General features: G+C 39.4%; 1 protein-coding gene across 11 annotated transcripts in view; it reads left to right on the top strand.

Annotated features, from left to right (window-relative positions):
* Positions 1-15,484, top strand: part of LOC132196420 (disintegrin and metalloproteinase domain-containing protein 23) — a 233,040-nt gene that overhangs the window by 184,155 nt on the left and 33,401 nt on the right. For all 11 annotated transcript variants that reach the window (XM_059619045.1, XM_059619048.1, XM_059619044.1 and 8 more), the window contains 2 exons: positions 4,029-4,082; positions 14,263-14,345. In XM_059619045.1, coding sequence (XP_059475028.1) covers positions 4,029-4,082; positions 14,263-14,345 — 137 coding nt within the window. The remainder of the gene's footprint in view (positions 1-4,028; positions 4,083-14,262; positions 14,346-15,484) is intronic.

The raw sequence follows: 15,484 nt of genomic DNA, 5'->3' as shown, positions 1-15,484 counted from the left end.
TAAATAAGCTTATTTCCAAGCCGACGAGAGAAAGCAGCCGAGTTTATACAATTGTTTTTACTCTTCCTCTCGTCGTCGTCGATCCGCCTCCTCTAATGAGATTGTTGTTTCCTTGGAACAAGTGCCTGCTGCTGCCTCTTACGCCATAAAGAATAAGGAAGGTGTTTCTGCGAGGCAAAATTATACAAAATAATATAGTGCTGGAGAATAATAATGCAACATAAGAAGAACTGTTGCAATTTTAGCAGCCATTTCCTTTATTGCAGAGATATCCTTTAATGGAAACGTTATGCGACCAATTTAAAAAATAATCTCCCTTGTGGGCTGCAAAGTATTCGGTCTGGTTTGTCAACTTCACTCGGTCTCATGGGAATTTTTCATCCACTAATCACAAGCATTAGTTTTTACGTTGGATTGACGTCAAACGTCACTTTTGCTGGCCTTTGAAATGGTGACTATTTTTAGCGTCACATGATGGTCAAGTGATCAAAAGGCTGAATTTCATCAAAGGCTAAATATTTATACCACAAACTCCAGAGGGATTTGTAACTCAATTCTTCCTGTAACCGTTTGCAATTTTTAGGTAAGCCTGTTGATGTTTTCAATTTGTTATAATTAAAAACCATAACATATTAAAAGGATTAATTTGAATTTTTATTTACTTACTCATTAATTAAAAGTGAGTTTAATTTTGCTATCTAAAGCAATCGAGTCGTAATTTTGAGAGGCAAAAACAATCTGTGAGCGCGATCAACTCTATGCTTTTCCATCTTTGCAGAGTTTAAATGATAAAAGGCAAGCGAGAAAGTAAAGAGCTCAAATTTAGCACCAGAAAACTTGGAGTCGCTTATGCGGGTCTCCATTCAAACTCGGGCTGACAAAGAGGGTGGTGCGGTTTCTCGCAGTCAAAGTTAAATTGCTTTGTTTGTAGCCCCTGCTCTGGTAAGTCTTCCATCTGGGGAGGTCGCTTTCATTTCGTATGTATAAAGATAATAAGGAGCCGCACCTCTGCCCGCGGCGCCAAATTTGCCTCCGAGATTTCGCGTGCGTGTGCAACTCGCTCTTTTGCGTGATGGATAGCTCGGCCCTTTCGCGCAGACAGCGCCGGGGCGTGTTTTGCCCAAACCGAGAGCGGCGTGCGACTATAAATCAGCTGTAAAAGCACCTTGCTTGTTTCTTCCCCTTGTGTTCTTCTTCATCTTCTCGTGTGTCAGCCGAAGGGAAAGAGTTAGGCCCGTTGCAAACCCCGCAGGCCAGCTCTCGCACTTCAAAAGGCGCCGCCGAAATTCTAGCACACGCGTGTGTGTGTTTTGTCTCTGATAAGTCAGACCCGACACGTCCCCCCGAGCGGGCCTGAGTTGTTGCCAATGAAGGCGAGAAAGCCTCGCACAAAAGGAGAAATATTGCAACAAGATGACACTTTGACAGCCGGTATTTATTTCCTTTTCCCCTTGGGGACAGGTAATGAATCGATTTACCTTTTCCTGCGTAAATTGACAGCTGACTGAAATACGAATCCGGGTGAAATTTTCTTGAAAAAATTATCCATTGCTATTGAAATAGATAATTTTTGTAATTAAACCTGAGACAAAATTTGGATAAATATTGGAAGGTTTGGCAAGAAAAATGTAGAATTTTCAAATGTTAACTAATTAAATTAAGAGCTGACACAATGAGGAAGAAAAAAGTAGTAAATATTCATACATATTATGACAAAAGTACTTATTATCAATTTTAGAGCGGTTTTATAATTTTATAAAAAAAATATGGATAGATCATGATGAGAGCAAAAACTTAGCCAACTGAGGCGGATGGGGTCTTATTGTTCTCGGAATTTTCTTGCAATAAGTGATGGAGCCGTTTCGTTTAACAGATCCTCTTTTAAATAATTTGTTTTCCACCAATTGAATGTAAGCAAATGTGGACAAATAAAAAACATTAATAATATAGGTAAATTAAATTGTTTAAATTCTACAAATATAATGAAGTTTAAAAAAAAAATATTATATTTTGTGCTTTATTGCGATAACCTAATATTATTTAAGCAGAAATATGTACTTCAATTACTCTTTAATTTGTCTCTTAAAAAATTGCCAAAACCAAGGGATAAAATGTGCATATTTTCTCTCTTTTCATTTGTACTCGCCCTTGCAAGTTTCTTGTAAGTACTAGCTTAAATATCCTTAAACGAATTCTGTATTGTTGGCGCGTCTCCTTTGTACAGCAAAGAGCAGATAATTTTTTTTGCAAAAATAAACCTTGTATAGCGCTCCTTACAAAATTTTTGTCGCCGGAAAGAATAAAAATGTAACAAAACGGATACAATATGGGAGGCAAAAGGCGGATAAAAATTTAGACTCGGGCTGATGCGGGAGTAAAGCAAATTTGATCCGCGGAATACTCTAAAGCCGTTACAAAAGTCCTTTGTGCCGGCACCGCTTTTCTCATTACAAGTCGCTCAACGTGTGGGCGGCGAATAGAAATTTTACCCAACTCGGGAAACGCATAAAAGAATGTATAAGGGGCCGTTGATTGATGCTGGGCTTCATGTGTAGCAGGACAATTACGAGCGCATTATTTTCCAATGCTAAAGCGAGTGGGAGGGACGCAAAACCTTGGTGTGTAATGAGAAGCAGCGCGAAAAAAGAGAGAGACACACACGCAGGAGGAAATTGCTGCGAGCGCGTTCAAATACAAAGAAATAAGAGACTTTAAACGACAGCTATTAAATTTAATGGGCACCTCGAGCCCTCGTCGTCTTTTTCATGCAACTAACCACCTCGTCGCCGCCAGAAAAAGAGAGCGAAGAAGGACGTGAGCAGTCCGCGTTTTCGCGTGCGTACACACACGTGTGCAAAAAAGGAAACCTGCGTCTCGCCGTCTGCTCGGCAGAACACTTTGATGTGCCCAAGACCCTCTGCAGCCGTGTCTAATCAGGGCGTCGACTGTTTTTGCAGCACATGAGCGAGTGTCGCCATTTCTCGAGCACAGCAAGAAATCCAGCAGTGTCCCTTTACGCATGACCTCTCAAGAAACAAATTGAGTCATAAGATTTTTTATTTATGAAAAAGCAGACCAACTTAAGGTGGTGATGGCATTTCTGGAACTCTGATTAAATTTTGAAAAGAAATAAGAAAAAAATAAGGCACCCTTAAGTTTACAAACGGCCGATTTAAATAAATAAGTATATGTTTAATTTTTAATAGTAAAGTATGTTCTTTCATAGCTTTGAAATATACAAAAATGTTTTGTCCTTTTGTTATTTCATGAATATGTATCGAGCAAAAATATTTACGTATTAATATTTTTTTATTTTTTGGAAATGTTTTTAATTAGATAACTAAATGATGTAAATGACTTTTCAGGTGAATGCAAAATGGGTCCCCGCTGAGTTTTTTTGCGTGCCTTTATACAAATTAAATCCATCACTTGATTGTCTGGCCTTTTGAAAATGTCAAAGCAGCCGATTGGCAGACAGACAGACACACACACAGACGTATTGCACAACAATAAATCAGGCCTGCCGGACACGCGGTGCGCGAGAACAAGAGAGGAAAAAGCGACGGCACAACATGTATAATTGATTATAATCCGGTGCAAAACAAGCCCGTAGAGCGGGCTAAATTATTGCCCGTTATGCAAATGTGGCGCGCGTATAGAAAAAGCCGACCGCAACAAACCGAAAGCACTCCCCGCGCCGCGTGTTTTATTTTCTCTCTCTTGAGCTTTGTTTGTCCGTACGCGCGGTACATAGAGCGAGAGGGTAGAATGAAATTACACCCGCTAAAACCCGAAACCGTAAATGTCTAGTTTTATGTAGTACAGAGGCATTAGCGGCTGCTCCTCGCGCAATAAAACAGTTTTAAGTCTCGCACTCTCGCTCGCATATTTCCATAATGCTGGGCGCAATAAAAACAATATGCTTATTACGATGGGCGGCGTGCGACGCGCATTGTTTACTTCTTTCGATTTTTACAATGCGGAGTCACTACTCGCCGTAATTAACCAACACCCCCTTATGTTTGCAGTACCCACAAAGAGGCTATGGCGACAGTGGATCCAGCTACAGAGGGCGCTCAAGGGTGAGTACAAAAATATCTCAGTTCAAAAAAAAAAAAAAAAAAAAAAAAAATATCCTTAATAAAATGTATTTTTTGACTTTATGTACTTTATTTATAAAATTAAAACATTTTATTTATTTCTTTGACATAAAATTTTATTCAAGCAGCAATTTTTTTTTTATAAAATTTTACATTTATGGAAATAATTTTCATAATAAATTTAATAATTAATTTTTATAAAGCCAATGAAATAAATGATTGAAATTCAAAGCGCTTTTGAGTTATGCGATTACATTCGAATGTAATATGAACAGTTTAGATCAATAGGGTTTGATACGCACGCCAGCTCTTATCTGTCTAATCAGATAAAGTATGGTACATTATTTCACCCTCGCGATTGCACACACCAGTGATCGTAATATTTCCATATCTAACTCGATTTATTTTGAAGCGATAGCGCACCCTCCAAACTTTCAAAATTAGCGACGAGCTCACACACTCGAAAACACGCCCAGGTCCGCGTCGAGTAATTTCATTAGGATTTGCTCGTTCGTTCCTAATGAAGCTGAACCGAAAGGGTGGAGAGTCGATTAAGCTGATGAAGATGATTGAAATTATGGCCCCAATTAGAGAGACGATTCCGACAAACGGTTGCACTCGTCAAATTTCAGAGCTAATTGCACGCATTAACCCGTTGATTTATCATCCATGCGTGTACATACAAGGTGGCAATAATAAAACTCGATGCGAAACGGCTGGTTGGAAAATTAATCAACAGTTTTCTCCGAAAAAGTGATATTCAATATAAAAGTTCATTTTAGAACGTTTCTAAAAATATATCCGGGATCATAATTAAATTCTTCTTTGGAACATTTTGCTGGAAAATTTATGATTATGATATTTGCCATATCACAAAAATGACGGAAGAGCCCTTTTATCTTTTGATTTTATTTCTTCAAATACACTGATTAACTAACAATTTATTTCTAATTTATCTCATCCTCTTGATTATTTTGCTCTTGGTTACTTGCCAAATAAAAATATTCCCCTTTTTTCTGATAATAAAAATAATAATAATAAAGGAGAATGAAATTCTCAGAATGAAGATCAAAGCGTTTGTTAGCAGAGCAATTTGTGCGCCGAAAATCGGGCAATTTCGCTCGCTGGAGGCGCGCGCACTTGATTTAATCTTGTGCAGTTGGCAAAAAGCAGCCGAGCAGAAAAGAATATGTCGGAGCCTGTACTGCATTACGCCGCCGTCGAGATGATGATGATGTGGAACACGCACCAGCTTTTGTTTGGTAGTCCCGAGAAAAATGGGAACTCCTGGGACCGGCGCGCCGCTTAGGTTAAGAGCAGCTTTCTTTCCTCTTCAAAGGAAAAGAACAATGCCGCTTCCAACTTTCTGCTGACGAAATAATTCATGAGCAGCTTCAGCCAAAAGTCGAAATTTTATTTAATTCTGCCGCAACCTCTGCAAATGCAATGTCGGCCTGAGAAGAAGACTTTCCTCCCTGTCATCGCATCAAGAGTTCCGTGAGAGGGCAAATGGACCGATGGTCCTCCCTGTGCATTAAATTTCGATGGTTAATTAATGCGTCCGTCACTGCGACTGGCCAGCAGCCGCAGACACATCTCACCATCGATCGCAGTCCAGCGAGGCAGCTACTTTGGCCAAACTGATAGCTCGTCCGACGAATTTCTTGGCAAATCCACTTTCAAAACCGTTGGATCCAAAATCAATTTCTTATGTCTATGCTCTTTTGCCAATTGTGAGAGTAAATAAACGTATCTGTAAGAAAGATATAATATCGATAAACTGGTAAGCCGCACCCAGCCGCTCATAAGAAAACAAAACAATATGAGTAACGATTATATCACAATTGATATTTAACAAATAAATTAAAACGTAAGTTAAATAAAATAAAAATTCATTTATCGCAAGCTAATTATTTTAATATATAAACATTTATTACAAGTTTTTTTTTAATTTTAGAAATAAAAATTTATAATATTTTTTATATCTTATAAACAAGTTTTATTAATAATTTTATTATTATTATTAATTATTATTCAAATTTAATCATTGGGTGATAAAATGTTCTTTTTATATATTATGTAATTAAGTAATAAGTTTAAAAAATATTTAGTGGTAAAGGGCTCATGATTGGTACTCATAAATTAATAATATTAGTACTTCTACTACTCCTAGAACGAGACTGAAAGTTGTGTCATAATGTAAGTGGCTTCTAATGTTGGGATATTTAAAAACGTAAACTTACACTTATATATTAGTAATTCATAAAAATTACGGTGCCACAAATATATAAATATATATGATATAAATTTAAAGGAATAATATAGATATTATCTTGATTGAGACAAGAGGCAAAATATAAAACTTCCGTGCTACGATTCTCCAGATGCATAATTTGATTACAAGACTGTGAATCCAGTCGCAGAATTGTGCCGGCGTCGGCGGACAGGTCATTTGGAAGTCGGACCAAAAGTCGGTTGGCTTGGCTGGCTCAACTTTTTGACGGACATAATTTCCCACTGCCCTTCGCCAATAAATACGCACAAGTTGCCACTCGCCATATCTGGCGCACAGATGTCCGCCGGAGCAGCGACGACTCTCTAATTGGGGTTGATAATTTCCATATGCTAATCCGGCAGCGTAATCGTATTACACTCGCTGCCTGTGGGCATTATACGACGTTTTATAAGGTGCACCCTCGAGGCCAGCCGGTCGGCGGCTATCGTTTAGCATGCAGCTGCCGCCGGTCGGTCGGTCTTTGCGCCACCTTCGGCGCTTTTCTTCGAATGCGATTAAAATTATTTCCAGCAGCTGCTGCGACTGTGGATTACGCAATTTTATTCCTTTCAAACTTTGCGTGAGATATTATAGGACGCCTGCACTCGAGATAAGCGCGAAATTAAGTATTATGCTTGCAGAATTGCATAAATATACCCTTTCAGGCTAACGGCTCCCAGAAGGGTCCTATTACATCATAGGGCGGCTGCAGAAAAATTAGCATATTTATTTGGTGCCGGCCGGAGACCCTCCTCGCTGAATTAATGCCGCGCCGCTCAGGCAAATTCATTTTATGTGCCTCCAGATCAGGCGCGGCCATTGCCCTCACCAAGGGTACTTACGTCCCCAATCTCTGCTAGGAATTCCAATATTTGACCTAAAAAACACTACATGAAGAACAGTGTGTAGTCAAATTGAATTTTAATATATTTATTTCATGAAAAATACAATATCAACCATTTTTAATCGATAAAATCGGAACAAAAATTTAAAATTTCATAATCAATTTTTGGAAATTAACACTTGAAATTTTGGCACACTTTTATTTAAATAATTACTGATTAATATACATATTAAAAGCTAATAAATCTTATTGAAGAAAAATCTTATTCACATTAATAAAATTTACTTCCCCCTATTTCTTGGCAAAATTTTCTAATTGCAGTGAATAATCACAATTCCTCAAATTGAAAAGCTCTTGTAATAATTTAATCAGATTCTAAACATGTACGTTTGGCATTAAGAAGTAATAAGACTAATAACCCTCTAATCTCCTCGTTGAGCGATATTTTGCAAATAAACGTACCCATAAAGTCGATTGGCTGCGCGCTTTCCTCAAGCACGGGTGGATTAGCTTCGAGAGGAGGAAGATTCAAACAGCTTTAACTCGTGGCCGTATCGAGCGCCGCTGCAATTGTTCCTCAATCAAAGGAAATGGCTAAATAATGATGAGGTGAGGCCAATTTCGGCTGAGCTCGGCGGTGCGTGAAAGACACATTAACAGCGGCAGCCTCTCCTCTAATCCCGCCAGGAGGGCGAACGAAGCAATTTCGGGTGCGAAACCTCCGCAGAACAAACAGCGCAGTCTTATCCGTCGGCAGGATTGCCGATATTGCTCTGCAATGAATGAATGAATGATAAGAAGCTGCGGCTGACCGCAAGTGTGCGGCCGCCTAATTGCTCTTATCGAGATTACTGCCTAAGTACGGACCCGGATTAGCAATTATTTAATCACTCGCGAGGGCACCCACCCTTGGCAAGCATCTCTGAGATGGATAGGCCTGTTCCCATCCGCACGTGTGCGCGCCCGTTCGCCGCTCTCATCGCATGAATTTTGATTTCCCACGGGACGCGCTGCTGCAGCGTTCGCTGACGCATTTTCAATCATCCGAGGTGACAGCCGAACCGACCGACCTTTCTTTTAATTTCGACCTGCGAAAATCGACTTTCGCCTCCTTTGACATGCGTAAGAGTCTCGCCTTTCTTACTTTCCGAAGGACGCTCGGTGACATCCAATAAAAATGCTCACGCATCTGCCAACCGTCGCTCAAATTTGTATTTCATCTGACAGTTATATTTTCATGAAAAAAAAATCTGACAAAAATTTTTGCTTAGCCACTGATATTATAATCTATACGATCTATACTACATTTTACATGTTTGTGCTTTAATTCTGGGTTTTAAGGAATTCATTTAGCAAACTGGGACATACTCAATAAAATAAATTACTTAAATAATCATACAAATCAAAATTTATTCTTACAAAGTTTAGAATGATCTACTCGAGACCCTTCTTTATTTCGAACAAGCTTCAATTTACTATTCAATAGGCAACCTGCGCATCCTAAGAGTCGTGCGTGTGGTATCTCGGCTTAATCTAGGTAATTCATGCTCAACGGAAATTAGTCAACAAATCACTCCTCTGCTGTGTAGATATCTCAATTGCGGCCTATTATTCAATCCACGGAGCCGTGGGGTGCATAAATTTTGCGGAGAAAATGCCGAGGGTGGGGTGGAGAAAAAAAAACAATTTTCAGCAAATGCGCGAATCCATCTCCGGCTGTCAACCGGCGATGACGAGCAAAGTCATTTCTCGTTTAATTCGATTGCCGTCGCGCACTCGGCGGAGCACAAAAGCAGAAATGAAGTGGCGTCGCTGTCCGCCGAAATAAATAACTCATTTCGCAAAAGCAAGCATGAGACGGAGCTGACGAGTGCTCAACAAGGAATGGCAAATTTGGCCATTTTTCACGCGCGAGTTTGACGGTCGTAACAAGAGCTCATCCTTGTTGTGTCGCCAGAGAAGAAAGCAGCAGCAGCAGCGAGAGTGACACGCTTGCGAGAGAGCGCGTGTATAGTTATTATTAATGATTCGCGACGCCATTGACAAATTGTATTTCACGCTACTTTTATTTATGGTGACACGTGCGTGGAAAAGTAGGGCCGTCCAAAAGGGAAAAATTCGCGTCGCACCTGCCGCAAATCCTCTCTCTTCTCCTGGTGGAGAAGTTATTTCCAGAGTGGGGTTTTATTTTTTACTTGGACACAATTGGCGTGGGGCTTTGCAGGTGCTGGAATTGACCACGCAAATTTATGGCGCCCGGCACGATAAAAATAATAATAATACGCACGCACTGAGGCGAAAGGTCCGGCTTTTTGTGGTGGTGGTGACAAAAATCACACACATATACAACACCACTGCCGTTTATCTCGAGCGAGCACGGTCGAGGTTTTATTGCGTCGCGCATCACTCATCCTGATATGTATCTTGCAGGCACCCACTGAATGCGCCTCGACTTGTTGTTGCGACAAATGTCAAATAAATACGAAACAGCAAAAATTGAGGAAATTGTGAGAGAAAAAAATTTAAAAATTAAATAACATATTCTTTAATTTATTTATTTGAATCAAAGCTATTAAAAGTTATGAATGTTTCTTTCGGAGTGATTATATATTTATAGTTAAAATCATTCACAATTGAAACTAACAATAAAATCAATCTCAGTTCTTTCACACTTTCACACTTGACTGAGCCTTTCATTAGTGACCACTCGTAAATAATTGACGGATGATGCATTGAATTTTAACGCAGCACATTGAGCACTTCGCACATTAATCGTGCGAGTCGTAATGAAAAATTCGCTTGCAACTAAATTTATCGGATGTGTATTTTCCATTTGCAGATAAAAGCTTTCCGACTCTCATACATAAATTTGGCGAACTAGCAAGAGCGAACGGGACGAGTGGAGGGAACGCCATTTATATCAAAAGTATTTTTATTTCGCCAACTCCGACATTCATCATCCGTCCGACTGCTCTGCGGCAAACAAAATACGTCAATCGAATCGAACGCGCACTTGAGTGGCCGCACAATACCGTCTCTTCCATTTTGCAAATTGTGCGGCGCGCATCTCCTTATCCTCCTTATCCGCGTTGTTTGCGCAAATATCCATCTGCCAAGAGAGAGACGTTCCAATGTTTGCCGTCGTTACCGCAGCGGCAGCAGCAGATGTGAACTCTGCGAGAAGAAGAAGATATATTGTGATTGAATGATGATTGTTTTGGAGCTCCTTAAAAGCCGAGGAGAGCAGAAACGCGCGCACTACTTGCTGCTTTTATTCTCTTTCTTTCTCTCTCCCTTCGGCCGAGGTCTATAAATCATGAGAAGAGAGGCAGGAATAGAGAAGAACACGCGGTATCTTAAGCTCCGGGTACGGAAAATGCGTTTTATTACATATGTATCTATATCTGGCGCTGCCTTTGCCGCCGTTGATGTTCCACATTATACTTTTAGCGAGCACAAAAAAGAGGCTGTGTTTCGTTCGTTCATTCTCTCGCAAAAGGAAACATCGTTAAAGCTCTGCTATTTATGTAATAGAAAATCCATCACGTCAATAGCACTGCTTTTCCCGCACACCGAGTCAGCATTTTCCTTCCTTTCGCCGAAATACAACTTGTAAACAATGTCGTTCCTTTCAGAGGTGTTTTGTTGCGCAAAAATACCTGTGCAAAACTCTGTGCAAATTTCACAACTCGCTCTCGGCTTGTCGAATGTTTTTTCACTTTTTGTTTTTCGAGAAGCTGCAGAAGAAGAAAACATCTCTCAGCCAACGCGTAGAAAAGAAAAGCAATCTTGGATATTGGCTGCTGACAAAGGCCCCAAAAACTTTTCCCCGTCTTATTCCTCTGAACCAATTATGATAAATGAAACACGAGAGCGAGCTCTCGTCTTCCTTTGCTACAACGGACCACCCGCGCTTATCGGAGCGGCGCAATATTTTGCCCGGAATCCAATCTGTGTTGCTGAGATGACTTCAAATGTTCTGGGAACGGGCTGTATTTCATAAAAAACATGGATTCCGTGGAATCAGTTTTATTGAGAATTAAAATGAAAATATCATATTTGAACAAAATTAAAATATGTTGGCCTCTCTATAGATATTCAAAATTTAAATAAATACTTATTAACTATTTAATTTAATAAATATTACATAATTATGTAATATTCAATGTATAAGTTTCCCAAATTTTTGTCAACTTTTTTTCCAACTGAACATAAAAAAATGAATGATACAGGCTTGAAAAGTTTTCGATTATCAAAAGTGAGTTGCACTCACAGATAAGGTTGAAATTCTCACATGGGGCTGATTTGATTGACCGATAGTAGGTGTGCAGCCAACGGAAAGACAGAGTCTCGCACCTTATTTTCACCGGAGAGCGGCAGAGTCGGATGATAACGTAATTTCGGCAAGACGTCACATTGCCGCTTTCCGCGCGGCTGCTCGCAATATGCGATTGGATTCTCGCACCTCTCGTCGTCATCTCACTTTCTCCGCAGAGACCTCTGCTCTCCGGTGCCATCAGCCGAATTTTTATGCATTGAGCTTGTCATTTCTCCTGGCCGCAAATAAATCCGCTCGGCGTTAAGGGGCGCACGGGAAGATTTTTGGCCTCTTTCCGCCTCCGGCCTTTTGGCGTTAAATTAAAACGACACCAGAAAGGGAGTAGAGAAGCTGGATTGTTTTGTTTTTAGGTGGAAACAAAAAAAAATGAGGAAACATGAAAGCGGCTTCTGCTGGTAAAAAAAAAAATCTAAAAATGAGACGAGTCTGCGAGCGAGCGAGCAAGCGCGCGTTTTTGGATGTTTTGGATTCATTAACGCCCTCTCTTTTTTATTTTCTCTCCTTGGATAATCACACGCCAGCCTTCAAAAGGGACATTAATCTGCCAAGAATTTTCCCACACACGACTGGGTTTTTCACTCTCTTATTTTCGAGAGCGGATTTTTTGTGGTCCTGGCTTTCTTTGAAATTGACTCCACCCGCCTTTTGTGGAGTTGCGACTAATAATCTATTTTGAGGTTCGAACGAAAGCTTCTTTTGGTGCGTGCCTGTCTTTGTTCGTTGGAGAGATGCAAAAGTTTTATTTTCCTGCTCATACGAGACTGGCCTGGCGAGACTTTGAAGTCGGTGGAAAGGAGAAGGAGAAGTTTAAAGCATATTGTTTTTGATTGGTGTTTGCGACAAAGAAGATCTTTGTGCGTAGCGATCTCTACCAGAAATGTGATCTCTAACTGCGGAGATGGTAGAGGAAACCTTATTTATAATTAAATTCCTTTTCCTCGAAATAAACACAAATGTTAGAGTTCAACAGGGAAGATTTGTTCAATAATAATAATAAAAAAAAAATTAACAATTTTATTGCTTATGAACTTGAGGAGTTTAAAAGAAACAGTTAAAATTAGTAAATTACAATATTTAATTAAAGCAGAATTTCTTTATAAGTATGGATAATTTGCACAAATAAAATCAATTAAAAAATTTTTAAGTCATACATACATGAACCTTTCTTATTGTTAATTTTATATACAGAGTGCCTGCATTCTCTATTGATTTCGTATTTTTTCATCATATGTGACTGTTTTTGGGGGTCCTATTTCCAATGATGTGTGGATCATACATAAGTAGGAAGTAAATTTATGCCAATATTTCCTCGTTGATTTCCTTGTAACTGCGCAGTTTGAGGACAGCCTGAAAGGTTATCCCACGAAAACTTGCGAAAAAGGTCAAAGTTCAAGAGGTTTATAGTTTCAGGTTTCATACAAGTTTAATTTTGTGCCAAAATTCAAACCGTGGAACAACATCAAAAGACCTTTCTGCTGGAAATTGATTCGAAACCCTGGGCGTGAAATTTAGAGTGCCGACTAATTAATTTGAGTGAGCTTCTGCAAAAAGGGTTAGAAATTGTGAGGCAAAAAGAGCTGGGGGCGCGCAAAACGTGTCAACAGCTCATTAAAAAGCGATTCTGCGGCGCCAAAGAGCTCCCCCTTTTTGCCCGGTGCAAATTTCGCGGGGGCCTCTTTTTTTTCGTGAGGGTCCCTCGGCGACTCGCGGGCCGCCGCGCATCAGATGTTTTTTGCCGGTGTGGTCGGTCGTCGTGTTTTATTGATTCATCAGCGAGCGAGTGAGCGAGGCCTGCCTTTCAATTAAGATCTCACAAGAGGTAGCCATGGAAACACACGCAGCAGCAGCAGCGAGGACACAACCTCCCTGCCGCCGCCGCCGCCACCGCGCGCCTCTCATGCCGATTGTCTCGGCCGGCGCGCCGTCTGCCGCTAAAATAGAAGCTGCGTGGGCAAACAACCGAATGGCCCCGTAGCACAAAACAAAGATCCAAATGTGCATAACAACAATAAAATGCGATCCCTCCTCAAAATCGAGGAGACGGTTTAATTAGGAAATATGAAGATTTCCCTATTTGGACCCTATCAATTTGGTCAAATAAACAATAATTATAATGATTATAATTATTCATTTTTAATTTTCAGTTTTGAAAACCTTCATCAGAAAATAGCAAACATTTAGTAGCAAATTATATTTATTGATATTTGATATATCACACAGGCATTTACATATAACTACATACTAATTAAATTTTGATTTCATAATTAATTATAATTGACAACAGGAAAAGGACAAAATTGGTGGATTTAATAATTATTATTTTACTCGAAACATTAAGACGGTTATGGTTTGATTTTATTTTGTATTATATTTTAAATAAAACAGTTTAGAATTTTAATCAATTATTGTAAAATGACATCAAACAATAAAAAATGTCAGTTATTTAAAAAAAAACAATTAAGTATTTAAAATATAAACATAGAATTAATAATATTTTAAGACATTATTAATGATGTAGTTTACAGGGAACATAAAAAATAGAAAAATTGTGTATTGTAATAAACGCACGCAATTGATAAATCTTAGAGGTTCCTTTGTTATTCTATGCAGTACCATCTCAAAATATTTACAAATATTGTATTTTCTCTTATTTGCATTTTCCTGTTCTCTGAAAAATATTTAATCAACCATTTGTTTGTTTCAGAGTACGGGTAAACACTATCACCGCACCTCAATTCTCATAAAGGCCTTCAATCACAAGTTCCGGCTGGACCTCGAGCTTAACACGTAAGTCTCCCCTTTGAAAATTTTCCCTCCGTTTCTCTCTTTCAGACAACTTTTCAAGCTCCGCAGAGTTCGAAAGGCGATTATAATAATTTTTCATCGACAGGCGAGAGCGAGCGTATGAATAAAAAGTTAATAGGGTTAGCGACAGCGGACCGCGTGTCTCATAAATAACAAAGCAAAAGAAGCGCACCAAGAGCGGCAGAGAGCTTGGGCTGGGCAAAAAATTTATCTCAGGCATGGAAATGGTTGGCGAGAGCAGGGGGCGCGACTTATGCGTGGTGCGCTCTAAACACCAAAGTAAATCACAACTCCCTTATTTCGCTCACAGTTATGGCCAATTCGAATGCCGCGCAAGAATCATTTTTCTATAAATCGTTGAGCGAAAAATCATAGCATTTCCGTTAAAAGTTTGCCCCTTCATAACAAAATAATATTAGTTTTTCAAGAATGAATAAGTAAGCCTTGCTTTTTATCAATTTATCAGTAATTTCAACAAATTTTCAATCCATCTAATACATAATTTAACTTTTTAATCAGTGAAATTATTATAAATTTTTTTCAAACAACTAATACTTTTCCTTTCCACCTTTTTTCTTTCCATAACATCTTCCTAAGACACATTTTTGACTAAGCATTATCGGATGCTTAGTTCGTCTCTGGTCTTCTGAGAATTTTCGCTCCCTTCACAAAGGCATTCCCTGCCAATAAAGATCCTGTTTTCGTTTGAGTCGCTTTGCACATTCCAATTGAGTCAAAATTAAATCCCTCCGAGTCTACTGTTTTTGTTTTATCTAAAAATAAAGCACCGGGTAGCAATCAAAAGCTCATTACTACTGCGAAATTTGTCAGCCATAAAACGGTTGATTTGCGAGAACAATCTTCTCGGCGAAAAGGAAGCGTTCTCCCTTTTTTTTTCGCACAGAACAAACGACCAAGTTTTATTAAACTGCTCGTCGGTCGGGCTGACCTGGTGGAGTAAAATAATCCGGCCTCTGACAATGGCAGCCGGCGAGAAAAGCGGTTCCTAATAAAGCACGTTCCCAATTAATCTTCCGTTTTCTCCGACGCCCTTCTTCGCGTCTGTCCGTCGCATGTTCGCTCTCCTTCTTTGCCGAGGATAATTTCTTTTCCATCTCTGA

This window comes from Neocloeon triangulifer, unplaced genomic scaffold (genome assembly GCF_031216515.1).
Source record: "Neocloeon triangulifer isolate White Clay Creek 2 clone unplaced genomic scaffold, ASM3121651v1 ptg000012l, whole genome shotgun sequence".
Classification (NCBI taxonomy): Eukaryota; Metazoa; Arthropoda; class Insecta; order Ephemeroptera; family Baetidae; genus Neocloeon; species Neocloeon triangulifer.
The sequence above is the reverse complement of the archived record's forward strand: the minus strand, read 5'-3'. Positions and strand labels throughout refer to the sequence as shown.